The 14,834-nt window shown below is 51.8% G+C and overlaps 1 protein-coding gene across 1 annotated transcript in view; it reads left to right on the top strand.

The window, feature by feature from the left end:
- Slit1 (slit guidance ligand 1) overlaps positions 1–14,834 on the top strand; it is a 157,158-nt gene that overhangs the window by 15,297 nt on the left and 127,027 nt on the right. The window contains exons 2-4 of the mRNA XM_058581181.1: positions 4,827–4,898; positions 6,549–6,620; positions 11,273–11,344. Of these exons, the coding sequence (XP_058437164.1) occupies positions 4,827–4,898; positions 6,549–6,620; positions 11,273–11,344 (216 nt within the window). The remainder of the gene's footprint in view (positions 1–4,826; positions 4,899–6,548; positions 6,621–11,272; positions 11,345–14,834) is intronic.

Here is a 14,834-nt window from a genome sequence, read left to right as displayed (position 1 = left end):
GCTCTCCTGCCTGACTGTGCAGACACTCAGCTCGTGGAGTTGGCCAGGGTCAGATTTCAAAGGAAAGAGCCGAGGTGTGCAGTTTCTCAGCCCAGGAGGCCTGTCTCATTCACAGAGCAGAGTGTTTGGTTTTGGTGACCTGGCAGGAGGAGTATAGTTTTCTCAGGGGGCTTGGGCCACGGTGGGAACGTTCTGGTCCTTGAGGGAACCAGCGAGGCAGGAGCTCCAGGGTGAGAAATGCTTGTGAAGAAAGCTCAGGCAGCTCCCAGGTCACCCTCGAGGGAAGGGCCTGAGGTGTTTGTTCCTGAGGAAATCCGAGAGTCCAATTGGTTTGTCACAAACACCCAGATGCTGGCCACCAAATTTTTGTTTCCTGAGAGGAGTTGAGAAATCCTCGTGAGCCTTTGTTTTTTTCCTTGGTAATTTGCTTCAGAGGATTTTTCTCCAAAATCTTTTGTCACTGAGGTTTTTCCTTTGAGGCCAGGGCCCCACTGGGACTGGTGGAGATCAGGGCCATTGGCCACCAGGGTGTATTTCCTCCTCGGGGAGAAGGGTGCCGTGGACTCGCCACGGGAAAAAGCCATTTTAGGGCGTCTGTCCTGGTCTTCAGCATCCTAGGGCCCGAGAAACTGATTCCTCCTGCTCAGCCAGTTTGTCACTAGCCTGCTGGACGTGGGGACAGCACCTCCTGGGGGACCTGTGGGTCCTTGAGGAAAATAACAACGATGGCAGTAGTCATAAAGTAATCACAGGTAATCCTGAAAGAGAGCGCTATTGGTGCGCCAGGCGTGGTGCTTGGTGTCTTAGAAATAGGGAGGCGTTTAAACCTTCCCACACCTCTGAGAGGCGGATGCTGTCATCACCCTCATTTTATAAACGGGGAAACTGAGGCACAGAGAGAAGTTAAGCTACGTGCCCAAGGCCACACAGGTAGTGGGAGGGGGGAGCAGAAGTTGCTCCAGAGCTCAAGATCTTAGCCACTAAGAACACACTTAGCTTGGCCCCACTGGGGACTTCCCTGGTATGCACAGGAAGGTCAGTGGCCTTGGGGCTCCAGAGCAAGTGCTTCACAACCAAAGCAGCCGCATGACTTCTCAGCTCCGTCCAAGGTACGGGGTGAGGGCACAGGGGGACGACTGGAGGAGAGTCCAGCCACAGGAGGGGTCATGGTGGAGGGAAAGCACCTGGAATCACGCTGGCCGCCTTCGACCCTGGCCTCACGGTTTATCCGACGCGTGGTGCTGGGTTAGTTTTTCACCAGTCTGTGCCACAGTTTCCTCATCAGCATGTCGGAGGGGACGGGACTCATCTCCTAGTGGCTGTGAGGATGCGGGAGATGAAGCGTGTTTGGAGCCAGGCTGGGCGCTCCTTCCTGGTGGCCACCCTGCTGGGGGTGGGGAGGACCCCGCAGAGGCCATGTTCTCAGCCTCAGTGGAAAAACGCTTCGGTATGCAGCAGCCCTCAGGCCCGGGGGCTTCGTGAGCTCTGCCTCTGTCCTGCCGCTGACTGCTGGGTAGGGGCAGTCCCCTGAGAGGGGACGCTTAGCTCTGGCATAGAGAGCAGGGCTGGTGTGGGGCAGGCGGGTGGGCCTTGGCCTCGGCAGACAGTCTTGTCTGGAACCACAGCAGGGCCTCTGGGGAGAGAGGCTGTGTTTGCTCTGCTGTCTGCCTCATTGTCCCCTCTCCCTGCCTGTCCAGTTCTTCCCTAGAGTGGGGCTGGAGTGACAGGTAAGGAATGGGAAGGAGGGCTTGGTCTTGGGCTAAGGAATGTGTCCCAGTGTCTGCACAGGGGCAGTGGCACAAAAGGGTGAGAAGAGAAGCTGGCAGGTGCCAGATGGCATTGGAAGTCCCCGTGAACCTATCCACCCCCACCTGCCCTAATGGGAATTCCATCCTCAGTGATGCCCCGTTTCATGTCTGACAGGTTGTCAGTCGTGTCTTGGCATTTGTCGTTGCCCCATTTTGCCATCTGTGAAATGGAAATATTATCATGGTCAACTGCCTTGTAAGCCAAGGTTGTCTTGAGAAGGAAGGAATGAATGAGTGGTTATAAAATTGGTCAGAGTCTCTGTGACCACTGACGGAGGGATTCCTTTCCTATGAGCGTTTTCCTCTGAAAGGCCCACTCAGCTTTATATGGTAATTTTTTTTGGTACCAGGGATTGAAGTCAAGGGCACTCAACCATTGAGCCACATCCCCAGCCCTATTTTGTATTTTATTTAGAGACAGGGTCTCACTGAGTTGCTTAGTGTCTCACTGTTGCTGAGGCTGGCCTTGAACTCACAATTCTCCTGTCTCAGCCTTCCAAGCCACTAGGATTATAGGCACGTGTCACCACGCCTGGCTTGCAGTATTGTTTTTAAGTGAAAAACATCAAAACAAAGTATCAAAACAATGGTCCAAGAGCTTGGGTCATCTTGTGGCTGGTCAGAACCTTAAGAGGACAAACAGGGAGTCAGCTGTGGAAGTGGGTGATACTTGTGTCCCATTTGTCCTCTCTAGAACCTTGCAGTAGATCTTCAGTAAATACTTGTTGAATTATCTCAACTCTATAAAGACTATATCCAAAGAAATCAGACTTGAGAGGGAAAGGTGCCAGAATGTTAATGGGAATTATTCTTAGAGATGGGCTCATGCAGGATTTTCTTTTTTTTCCCCTTTATTCAGAAAGTTGAAAAAATTTCAAGAATGTGCATATGTTACTCTTATTTTTAAATGCAATGATTTGGTTATTTCATTGGCGTATACAACATAGATCTTTGAAAAAAAATCGCAATGTGGAAAAGTATAAAAAGAAAGTCAAGCCACCTCGAGTCTCACCACACTTAGCAGTTAGCCATTAATCGATAGCACACAGGTCCCAGTTCACCTGTGCACTCACCTGTCTGTACAGGTGTGTGTGTGTGTGTGTGTGTGTGTAGGAGTTTGCATAAGGGGCTGTTAGTACACAGGTTGTCCTGTAACCCGTTTCTACATCTCGGGTTGGGGATGGCTTTCCTTGTCACTAGGGGCAGACCTGGGCCATTTCTGATGGCTGAGCTGCTTCTGCATACTTGGTGTCATGGAGGTGCTGAGCTCAACTAAGCGGTGGGTGTTCTGTTGATGTCCATTTAAGTTGTTTAGCAGGTTTGCCCTTCCAATCTACTGTCAACAGACTTTTATAATCAGGAGAATGAGACAATCAAAAGTGCCACGGTTTTGGGCTTGGGGGTGATGTTTCAGCAGGATCGCCCAAGGGAAGCCAGCTCGGTTGGGACGGGAGCCAGTTTTAAAGAGCTTATGATGATGTTCCCAAAGTCTGGGGAACATTGCAGAAGGAGCAGATTGGTGACGGTTCCGGGGAAGAATATTGAGTTCAATGTGAAAAGACCTTCCTGTTGGAAAGAGCTTGCATCACATGGAGAAAGTGTCCTTACAGAAGTTAGGGACAGGATGTGATTGGCTCGGGGAAGGCTGTGCGAATATGGAGGGCACGAAGCCCATCTCAGATCCCGGTAGACATAGATGAGGTTTCTCGGCTGTTCCTTGGGGTCAGGTCTTCAGTAAATACTTGTTGAATTATCTCAACTCTGTAAAAGTTATAGCCAAAGAAATCAGACTTGAGAAGGAGAAGGGCAGAGAGAGTGACAGATTGAAGGAATTATTGGCTTGTCTACTTGAACCGAAAGCCTGGGCCCTACGGTCAGAGGCTGTGGCTGTGGGTTCTGTCATCTACCAGCTGGGGACCTCAGGAAGGCACCTAGCTTCTTCATCTGTAAGATGGGCACGATGGCTACTTTCCAGTCCCGTGTAAGGATGTGTGTATCTGGAGCCCGTGGAAGTGAGTCAAGTGTGTCACCATCCTTGGTAGACCCTCTCCTCTACAGGCCACACCTCAGCACATGCGGGACAGGGAGCTTGCTATTTTCCTAGTAGCTTGGACTGGGGTTGAGATGGTGGCCGTACATGGAAATTTAAGCCAAAGTTTGTTGTGAGAAGATTGAGCTGTAGTGAACATGGTATATGTGTGTGTGTGTGTGTGTGTGTGTTGGGGTGTGGGTTCTTAGGTTGATGCAAAGCATGCAGGTGACTGTGACAGTGGTGAGAAAGGAGACAGAGTGGCTATGAGTGGGAGCAGCTGGGTGGGGGACAGCTTAGATGCTGAAGGGGACAGTTAGGGATGCAGCCAGGTCTGAGCATGTGTTGTGTGTGGCTCAGAGGAGGAGGTTTCTGGGACGTGCAGCCCCTCCCTGCTGCTGCGGCCTGCCTTGCTGAGGCCGAGCAGGCTTTGGGGGAAGAGGAGTGACCCCACAGAGGCCAAGGGAGCTGCTCTGCGAGGCCAGGTGGGAGGTGGGGCGGAGATGGCCTGAGTAAGGTCCATGTCCAAAGTGCCCAGGGGATGATCCAGGGGTCAAGGGAGGAGCAGATGTGTCCTTGGAAGGGAGGAAGGACCAGATGGCCAAGGGGCCCTCTGCAGTGGACACAGTTGTCATTCCTGTTTATAGGTGAGGGCACAGATGACTAGCGAGGATGTCGTCAGAATAGCCTGTCATGGGCTGGCCTCTGAATTCTTTCCTGCCTGAGTGTCCTGTCCCTCCATCCAGCCTGGGCTCCTTGGGGCGGGGACTGTGGTTTGGTTTCTGTAGCACTCTCAGCAATGTGCCCTGGCCTCGTCCTTCCTGCTGGTGGGACATCTGTTGAAAAGAGGCCCCAGCTTGTTGGGCCTGGGCACAGAGTTGGGGTCTGAGGCTGAGCCGGAAGCCCCCAGCCCCGTTGGCGAGGTGGTTGGTGGAGCCGGGAGCCCACCCTGGGCATCTTACCATTTCCTTTTCCCGTTTCTCCACCAGGGAACTCAACGGCAACAACATCACCCGGATCCACAAGAATGACTTTGCGGGGCTCAAGCAGCTTCGGGTGTTGTGAGTACAGGATGCCCCTCCCCCATGGCCTCCCTCCCACTCCCACCCTGGCAGTGGTCTTGGGGCCCCGGGCAGAGCCCTGGAGAGCGGTTGAAGTGCTGTCCACCAGCTTGGCTGTCCACTGTGGAGTCAATCTTGGGACCTCTGGGAGCAGGATGGGGTGAGGTTGAGTCTCAGCCCAGAGCGCCTATCACTCACCTCATGGCTGAAAAAACGGGGCACGGCGAAGGGCTTGTCCATTGGCTCCTCCCGAGTGGGGACCAGGGAAAGCCTGGCGGCCACGAAGACTTTTAGGTCTCTGTTAGTCAGCTTCAGCTCGTGGGGGCCTATGCAGGCTGCCTCACAGTTCTGGAGGCTGTGAGTCCCAGATCAAGGTGCTGGAGGGTGGGCATCTCTTCCCAGCTTGGAGATGGCCACGGGCTCACTGGGTCCTCACGTGGCTTTCTCTGTGTGAGAAGGTCTGTGGTGCCTCTTCCTTTTCTTGTAAGGTCACCAGTCCTCTGGTAAGGCCCATCCTTTGACCCCATTCACCTCACCCGCCTTCCTAGAGGCCCTATCTCCCATGGCTGCGCTGGGCTTTAGCACGTGGAGTGGTGTGGGTGGGTTGGGGCACAGTTCAGCCGGGAACAGTCTCCAGAGTTCTTATGAACCTGGGCATCAGACAATTACAAGGTCCCTCACCCCTGACTCCCAGGATAGTGCAAGGGTCCTAGGGTCTCGGTTCTTTTAGAACTGCTGGTTCTGCAGTTCTGAGGGTCTTTGAAGGAGCTGGGAACCTTATGGCCAATCCTCTCTGAGGTCAAAGGTGACAAGTTGTTAGGCAGGGGTGTCTGTTTCTACAGAACCCACTGACCTTGACCCCTTCCCTCTTCTGGGTCTGGGGGAGGTCCCCCTCTCTCCTGATATTTGTACCACCCCCACCTTGCCCCAAACCCTGTCCGCGGCCCATGCTAGGACACATAGTCACCTGAGAGAGGAAAGGGGAAAACACAGGAGAAAAACAAACTTTATTCCCTCAAAAATGATCACACAACAATCCCTATGTTGGTGGAAATTCTGCCTCACCAGCTGGACACCCTGGTCTCTGAGCCTGTTGGTGGTGACACCACGCAGAGTCCCACGGAGCCAGGTGGTTCAGTGGCTTGGGCACCCACTCTTTTCTTCAGCAGATGGGGCCAGGCGGGGTGGGGATGGGGGTGCCAGCGCTGCGGGGGGTTTGCTGCATACTGGGCTCTGCCCAGGGCACAGCTCCCCTCCCTCTACTGGGCAACACCCCCTGCTCCCTGCTCTCCCTCTCGGACATGTGCCCTCTGTGCTAAATAAGGGCACCTGCACCAGCAGCTCAGAGCCTCCCTGGGGCACATCTTGGGACCACTGAGGCAGGAGGCTTCAGAGAGGTCAGCCTGGGGCTCAGGCAGGATGCGCAGCTTGCTATCAGCCTGGGTGTGCTGAGGAGCCTGTGTTGGGGACTTGGCAAGGTTGTGTCCATCCAGGCTGGGACGTGGGTCTGTGTGAGGCCTGGGCACGGCTCCTGTTTTGCCCCTGTGCCAACGTCGCCTGGCAGAGTTCGCCTCAGCTCCTCCCTGGTGCCAGCTGTTTCCGGGAGTCCTGGTCTGACGCTGCAGCTGTCCTGTCTCTTTGTCTCCCCAGGCAGCTGATGGAGAACCAGGTTGTGGCGGTGGAACGAGGGGCTTTCGATGACATGAAGGAACTGGAGCGGCTGTGAGTACTGGCAGGGCGCAGGCTTGGGGGTGGGGGACACTGGGGAGGGTACAAAGTGGATCAGCAGTCAAGCTGCAGTTGCAACCAACGAGGGAGCCCCTGGGGGGCGGACCCCAGCCCCCAGCCAGCCTGCCTGTGCCTCACAGTGGAGCCTGCAGCGGGCGGAGCTGCAGCCAGGGGAGAGGTCGCAGGGCGTGGGGAGCTGGTGGCAGAGGAACCTGGCAGTGCACTTCCACCATCCCTAGTGCCACTCTCTATTGTCTGTCCCTGAAGATATGTGATGGCAAAACCTCCCCACAAGTCCCTCCTGCCATCTCGTCCCCAGGCATATGCCCTGTCCATTGATTTGTGTGGTTTTTGTTTTTTGGTGTGAGGGATCAAACCCAGGCCCCAGCGCTCTACCACCCAGCTGCACCCCCAGGCGGGTTTGTGTGTTCTTAGCAGAAGCCATTCATGTGCTGAGGGGACCGTCAGGATGGCTTAGGTACTCAGAGCAACAGCGGGGACATGGGAAGGTGGCAGCATGTTCTGATTTGCGTGGTTTGTTTCAGGTTTGGGTCTTGATCAGTTTTTGTATATTAGTGACAAGGGGAAAGAAAAGGCTTTTTGCGTGGGTGAGGTAGGCACTCAGTCATGGGGCCACCTGTCTGTCCCTCCTGCAAAGTAGTTTGGTTATAGGTGTCAAGAGTCCTCGAGTTCATGCTCTCTGAATCAGATAGTCTGTTTTATTTTAAGGAAACAATCAGAGAATCAGAGACATGGTTGAAAAATTTATACATAAGGATTTTCATTGTAATATTATTGAAATACAAAAAAAATTTTAAAAACAACCATTTTGATGGAGTAAGATATAGAATCACATTTTTTTTGAAGAACAGTTGAGACCATGGAAATGTGCCTATGTATATTAAGCGGGGAAGGTAGGAAGTGACATTTTTGTAAATAAAACCGCTTACTATGTGAGCAGATTATAAGAGAAAGAAAGCAATTATACTGAGTGGTGGGATAGCAGCGGGCACTTTTCATTTTATTCTCTGTGCTTTTCTCATGGATTTTCTTACAATGAGTTTTTAATAGCAATTATAGCTGCCACCGGGTGCCTTATTCTGTGCCAGGAACCAAGGTGAGCTCTTTGACCTGCACTCTCATTTAATCTCAAAAACAACACTGCTGCGAGTGTTATTTTACAGACGGGGAACAGAGGTGCACCGAGGTTAAGTCGCTTGCCCACAGTGGTGCCGACGAGGAGATTAGAACCTGGATCACTTCCCCTTCAGAGTCTGAGCTCCCAATGACTAGCACCTAATACTCCACCTTTCACTCTAATATCAAAGAGAGGAAGGCATTAAACACAGGGGGAAGAATGTGATCGTCTCGCTGCCTTCTTGCAGCCTGGAAGAAAATCAAGGCAATCTTCTTTTGTGTTCCTCCTCCAGGCCTGAAACTGAGCGATAAGGAGCTCACAGCTAGACCAGATGTGTAGTCCCGGGTCTGCCTCCTTTACAAGGCTTAGAACAAAATACATATTAATGACCTGGCAGTGAGGGGCTGGTTTGGACCTAGCCCCTTCTGGCTCCAGCTCTGTGCTGCTCCGCCCTGGAGGAGGATGAGAGGTGGGGGAAGGGTCTCCATGCAACCAGGGTGGTCCCCGACCTGCCTGCTGCTACCACCCCAGGCTGGCCAGGGTCTTCTTCTTGGAGTGGTGACTTGTCACTGTAGACTAAGTCCTTCTGTCCTTTTTCAGTTCCTTTCTTCCGGGTGGGTCACCAGCAGGACAGTTGTTCTGTCCCTGGAGGTGCCCATGACTTTTTGTGAATGGCCAGTTAGTGGCCACCCTGTCTGACCTATTGGATACCAGAGGGGATCAGTTTATCTTGGGAGCTGGTTGAAGTGGGGAGCGATGAGAAGCCACGTAGATTGTAAACATTTCATTTTCAGTTAAAACATGTCAATGTGCATTTATCGGCCCCTTTCCCCAGATTTATTTATTTACTTATTTATTGATAAGACTTTCTTTTTAGCATGAGACACTCGGATCCTATATTGCTTTCTTCTCCTAAACCACACTTACATACCTTGTTTAAGATTTTTGTTTGTTTGTTTGCTTTGCTTTCTTCAAGGTGAAGTAAGATTTTTTAAAAGCCCTTGGAAGCAATCTTGGTGGAGAATTAAGTCTTCTATTTAATTTAATAGCTCTTTAATTAGCAGCTTTCTGTTTTATTGAATCTTTTGAAAGCATTTAGCTTGGTTTTCATAGTGATGGTGCTTTCTTTTTCCACTTAGTTCATTTGTGAATGAAATTAATTGAATTCCATAAAGTACCTGTGTGATAAACGAGTTTGAGGACAGACATAGCTGGTTCCTGTTAAGTGTAGACATGGAAGTGTGTGGCTTTGCTGGCCGGGGAGGATGGTCTACACCTGCTGGCCTGCAGCTGGGAGGACACAGAGCATGCTCAGCTCCCCATGAGCTGGCTGAGTGGGGCTCAGCCGGGATGGGGAGCTACCCACAGGCAGGCTTCCGAATCCCACATCTACACCACTCAGCGTGACTTGGGCAACTCGCTCACCTCTTGGCATCACGATTCCCTCATCTTTCAAAGAGGGACATTCAGCAAGGCCAACAGACACCCTGGGCAGCTGTTAAGAGCCGAGCCCATGGCACTGCGATGGTGGTAGTGAGACCTTCCCCATGGGGTCGTTTTGAGGAGGAGGGTGTGGGCATGACCGGGAGGTGCTGTTGTCTTATCCAGGAGAGAGAAGTCCACCTTCTTACTCTGCTTTCCCTCCACTGATGGAGTAATGCCTATCGAACACCTCTCCCAGAGCCTGGCGCACAGCCAAGGCTGGAATGACAGTGGCACTGCTGCCTTTATTATTCGGAGTGTCCTATGGGTCCCTCGCCATGCCGGCTCCCTTCTTTGGTACCCTTTGATTTTCTAAATTTAAACTAGGTGTTGAATTCCTTTTTCCCCCTAAATGTTTTACAAAAATTGAAGTCAGAAAAATGAGAAAGGCTTGGGGAAAAAACAAAACAAACTCCAGCAATTTTCAGGCCATGGAAACACAGGATTAATTGATCGGACCAGCATTAAGGAACTTGGAGCCACCTGATGTCTCCTCGGGTGGCTGTGAGGATTATAGTGGTGGTCTCTTTCTTTCTCGAGGCAATGGTGTGTTTCCCTAGGAGGCTGCCCTTTAAAGTCAATTTCTTCCAGCTGGTCTCCTAAAGCTGCACATCTAATTGTCTGTACCGTGCTGGAAACATGACAGTCCCCGATGTGGTGACAGTGACAGTTCTCACCTATCAGATGAAAGATGACCTTCTAGGAGGTAACCACAGATGAGTTACTGCTGGCTGCGTAAAATGGAGTTTCTTTTTCTCTCCCTCTAGAAGAATATTTTTGCTGAGTTGGTTTATCATAGTGGTTCTGTCAAAGTGATAGTGTGTGTAACCCGGGCTGTGCTGTGGCCTTACTGGCAGGGGCTGTAACACACATCAGTGCTTCTGCAGCCTTCATGTGCGCACGAATCACAGGGGATCTTGTTGAAGTGCAGGCACTGATTAAGTAGGCCTTGGGGTAGTGCCAGAGGTGGTGCAGCTCCAGGCACCTCCCAGCTGGTACCCAGCAGGCTGTCCGTGGACCAGGGCTGTATATGTTATGAGTCTCAGGCCCCTTGCTGGGCTGAGGTTCTGTAGAGGCTAAACAATAATTATTAACTTTTAATATTGTCTATTATAGTTTTCCAAGATTTAGATTGTATCCTTTGCTATATCCTAGATTCTGGTATCAAAGAATTAGTTGCTTAAGGTGAGAGAGATAAGTTTGGTTAAATGCAGGACAAGTCTGGGTCCTTTCTGCATGATGTCTTCCCATCAGGCTGTATTCCAGAACCAGACTTCCTGCTCCTGCCTCTGTTTGTACTGCTGAAAACATCTCTGTCCAGCCTCCAGGGAATTAAAGTTATGGACATACTGTTCAGTCACAAAGGAGGACTGGGGGTGAAGCTCAGTGTGGAGCGCTTGCCTAGCATGCATGAAGGCTGGGTTAGATTCTCAGCACTGAGAGAAAGAAAAAAAAAAAAAAGGAAGTTTCTATTGTTTGGCCTGGAAAGCCACGCACAAACTGTTAAGTGAGAAAAATGCTTGTGGTTGAGCACTTTTCTCTTATGATTTTGGATTTTAAAAGCATGCCTTTTCATGAATAATTAAAAAGATCAAGTTATTTTTATTTTGAAAAAAGACCAAAGCAAACAATAGAAAACATTAAATCATTGCCTCGCCACAAGCAATTAGGAATGGGGGCTGCTTGGCCATCTTCCCCATGAGGGCGAATCTCACGTTTCTTGGCCAGTCAGTCCTTCCCTGTCACAGAGGTTCTTGCAGATGTGCAGGGTGATGGTGAAGGGCAGGGAGCAAAGCTGACTTGGTGAGTGGCTTTCTTGGAGGTCACTCTTGCCCTCCAAGTGCTGGATGGTGGGGTTCCCACTTCATAGATAGAACTGGCTCTGAAGACGATTCCCCTGGGCTCACACCCTGACCCTGCTAGGTCTTGAATCCGGACCCTTGTGTCTCAAGGGAATTCTAGAGCAGTCCTTTGGATTTCCTGGACACTTAGGTGACTTCCAACTCCTCTGTTCTCTTTTTTTCAGACGACTGAACCGGAACCAGCTGCACACGTTGCCAGAACTGCTGTTCCAGAATAACCAGGCCCTGTCCCGACTGTGAGTGATGCTTAGTGCCAGAATATTCTCCCCACCTGTGGTCAGTGGGGCCTGGACTTTCTCATGACCTCTCCTGCTGCTCCTCACCTGGCAGGAAGGGTTTGGGCCATCAAAGGCCAGGCCAGGTGCTGTGTGGGACGCTTCTCCATGACAAGCGCTTGGAAGAACCCCAGTTCATCCACCCCGTGCGCTGCCCCCAGCAGTGCAGGGGCAGGGGAGCTGGGGTGGCGCGCGGTGACTGACCTCCGCCAGCCCTTGCAGGGGTCCTTCTTATGCTCTGGATCTCGAGTGTTGGGTTGAATATTGATTCTTTCAGCTATAAGCCCTTCTCAGACTAATTTGTTTTCTGCTCCTTCCACCTTTAGTAGGCTTACCAACCAGGGTGGAAAGCCGTATTTTTATTTGTGGTCAATGTGCTGCTTTTGGGTTTAAAGGACGGTTGCTAATTCTGATCTGTGATTTCCCAGAGGTGTCTGGAATTGTTCTACCACACATTTCATTTTGTGGACTCTTGGGTTGGACAGGACCCTGAAGATTTACTAAGGAACCTCCTCTACAGCTCCTTAGCATATCGCCCGCAGCTTTTGCTTGGCTACCTTTAGAGATGGGGTGCTCACCACCTCCCTAGGCAATTAATTCCCTTATTGGAAAGATCTGCATATCAGAAAATTCCTTTTGGGCTGGGATAGAGCTCAGTGGTGGAGTGCTTGCCTAGTGTGTGTGAGGCTGTGGTTTTGATAATCACTGAAAAAAAAAAAAAAGAGTAACTCTTAACTTTGAGCCCTAAACCTGCTTTCTAATGACATGTTTTTCTTAACTTTGCTCTCTGTAATGACTTAGAACAGCCATATAAGCTTATGAATTTTTTCAGAGGACTGTTAAGTTTTTGAATTTTGAGTTAGGAGAGTTGGAGCCCCCTTTATTGTTGTCACTAGCAACCTTTGGAACCATTGTCTGGGGCCTTCTGCTTGCCCAACAGGGCACTGGGTGAGAGATGGGGGCTGCTGCTTCCTCCCTGAAGGAGCTCTGGGAGAGCACCCAGGTGGAGGAGAAGGCACCAGGTCATGCAGGTAAGCCTGATGCAGGTGGGGCTAGGTGGCAGGTGGCAGCCTGGGCCATCTGAGTGCTGGGGGCCTGACTGTGGATGTCTCTCATGTCCCTGATAACTGGAGTGAGTGAGTAGCCCTGTGGGGGATCGTGCTCCTGTGCACAGCCTGACGTGTGACCATGACGCAGGCAGTGTCTCCTGCTGCTGGGACAAGGTTGGAAAGGTATTGTGACTTCCTCAGAGTCCCTCTGAAGCCCCCTTTGGATTCCTAGCCCTATGCTCTTCATGGTTTCATGTCTCAAGGGAATTCTAGAGCAAAGGACTTCTATGCTTTAGCAACTGTTAAATAATCAGATTCTATAACCAAGGGCTGGCACAAGGAAATCTATTCGAGGGTTGAATGGCTTGAGGAGCCTTTGAAGAGGACAGGAGTCTGCGTGACACCTGCTGTTGGCGTTCTCCTGGGCTGGGAGCCAGATGGACCCGTGGCCTTTAGAGACGCTGGATGTTCTCACCTGGGCCCTTTGGGAATATGTGCAGGCTCTAGAGCCAGAACTTTCTCTCAGCACTTACTGCTTCTCCCTCCACACTGAACTCTTGGCAGGAGATCCTTCGAATGCAGGCATAGCTGGCCCAGGGCCACAGACTATTTAGCTCTCCTCTGTTTCTCTTTCTCTTTTTGGTGCTGGGGATTGAACCTAGGGGCTTCACACATGCTGAGCACACACTCTGCCCTGCCGAGCTACACCCCCAGCCCCTAGACATTTCCTGATCTCTGTAAGGGAGGTGTGCAAGCCAGGAGGACTCTGGGGAGGATTCCCTGCACCACACCCCGAGTGTCACCCAGGACTGGAGTTCATGCCTTTTATTAATCTGGTTCCGTGTTCCTGGCGTGTGGGCTCCTGAGATCTTCACCTTGGAGGTGGTCATAGGGGAGGGCAGAGGATCTAGTTTACCTCACCTCTACCCCTGTTCTCTGGACCTGAGCGTCTAACTTCTCTGCTAGGTTCCCACATTGGTCTGGCCAAGAAGCACTTGGGCTGGCTTGGTTCCAGAAACAGAAGCCCTGGCCGGCTGGTGTGGAAGCTGTGGGAGCACCGTGTAAGGGGGGCGCAGCGAGCAGGCAGGAATGGAGGTTCAGCTGGCCCTCGTGGCGCCTGAGATGTGAGGATGCTTCTAGTTTTTCAGAACATCCACCTTATTATTCCACTCTTCCCTGCAAAGCAGTGCCCTGGGTTTATTGGAGCATCTTAGTTCCTGCCACTTGGGTCGGCCACATTGCGGACTCCCCTCCTGCTTCCTGTGGCTGAGGCTTTTTGATCCCTGAAGTGTTTGGGATTTCAACTCTTGATTTCTGGAAGAATCTGATTGTTCCATCTTAGGTCAGGTGTTCTCCTGGCCAGTGAGCTGTACTGGGGCTAGTGGGACCTCTGAATCCCAGGCCTCCTTGGGAACTGGGGGTGAGAGGGATTCCTGAGAAGGCAGGGTAGGTCGGGAGGCAGTGCCTAGCGTTTCTGGTCTCTCACCTGTTGACCTTCTCTTTGCTTTGGAGGGGTCTGTTACTAATCCTTTGCATCTGGAGCAAATCAGGAACTTTCATGCCGAGGCTTTGCCAAATCAGCATGAAAATGGGCTGGAGCAAGACCACATGTGCTGAGAGGGACTCTTGGCCACAGAGTGCAAGGGTGGTGCAGTCCGCGGGTTCATTGCTTGGTCTGTGCGGGGCTGCTGTGAGGTTTGAAGGATGGTGCAGCCCTCTTTCAGGTGTGCATGCTGTGGCCTGTGGGAGGAGCTAGGAACATGTTAGGGAGCCCACCCTGGAATTGCTTGTGAGGGTGGCCAACCCAGCCCCCAGCCTGCAAGTGACCCCACACTTGAGCATTAATCCAGCGTCAGTGCAGGTGTCCCCCATCCCTGTGGAGATCAGCTTTCACCAGCATCTCACCCCCTAACTCAGAATCATCCCTCGCTTTGTGGGGACCTTCCCCCGGGGGGCTTTGGCTTCTTTTCATGGGAGGTGAAGGGCGCCCTGCAGAAGTACCCAGAGGAGGCCATGGAAGGAGGCTGGTCTGCCACCACGAGAAGGGCTCCATAGGCCATGGGCTAGAATTCAGTGTGGGACAGTCATTGTTGGCAAAGGGAATCTGCTTTTGTACTAGTTTGCTGAGTAGTGAAAGGAGAGGAGACATGGAACCAGGAGGTGATGTTGCCCCTGGGAACGTTTCTTGGTGCCCTGAAGTGACAGGTGAAGTCTGTGCTGCCTGAGGATGCTCCCATTGTGGGGGGCCACCCCCCTTTAGAAGAGGGCACCCACCTCCTCCTCGTCTAGAGTTGGCCACTGCAGAAGCGAGCCTGCCCATGACATCTTTTGTTGCCTCTATGTCCCAGGGTGGACAGGAAAAGTCTCAGGAACTGCAGTCCTTATAGTAATGACCAGGATGA

Source organism: Marmota monax, unplaced genomic scaffold (assembly GCF_021218885.2).
Source record: "Marmota monax isolate L192 unplaced genomic scaffold, Marmota_monax_Labrador192_F-V1.1 WCK01_AAM20220418_F8-fsc00004, whole genome shotgun sequence".
Taxonomy (NCBI): Eukaryota; Metazoa; Chordata; class Mammalia; order Rodentia; family Sciuridae; genus Marmota; species Marmota monax.
The sequence above is the reverse complement of the archived record's forward strand: the minus strand, read 5'-3'. Positions and strand labels throughout refer to the sequence as shown.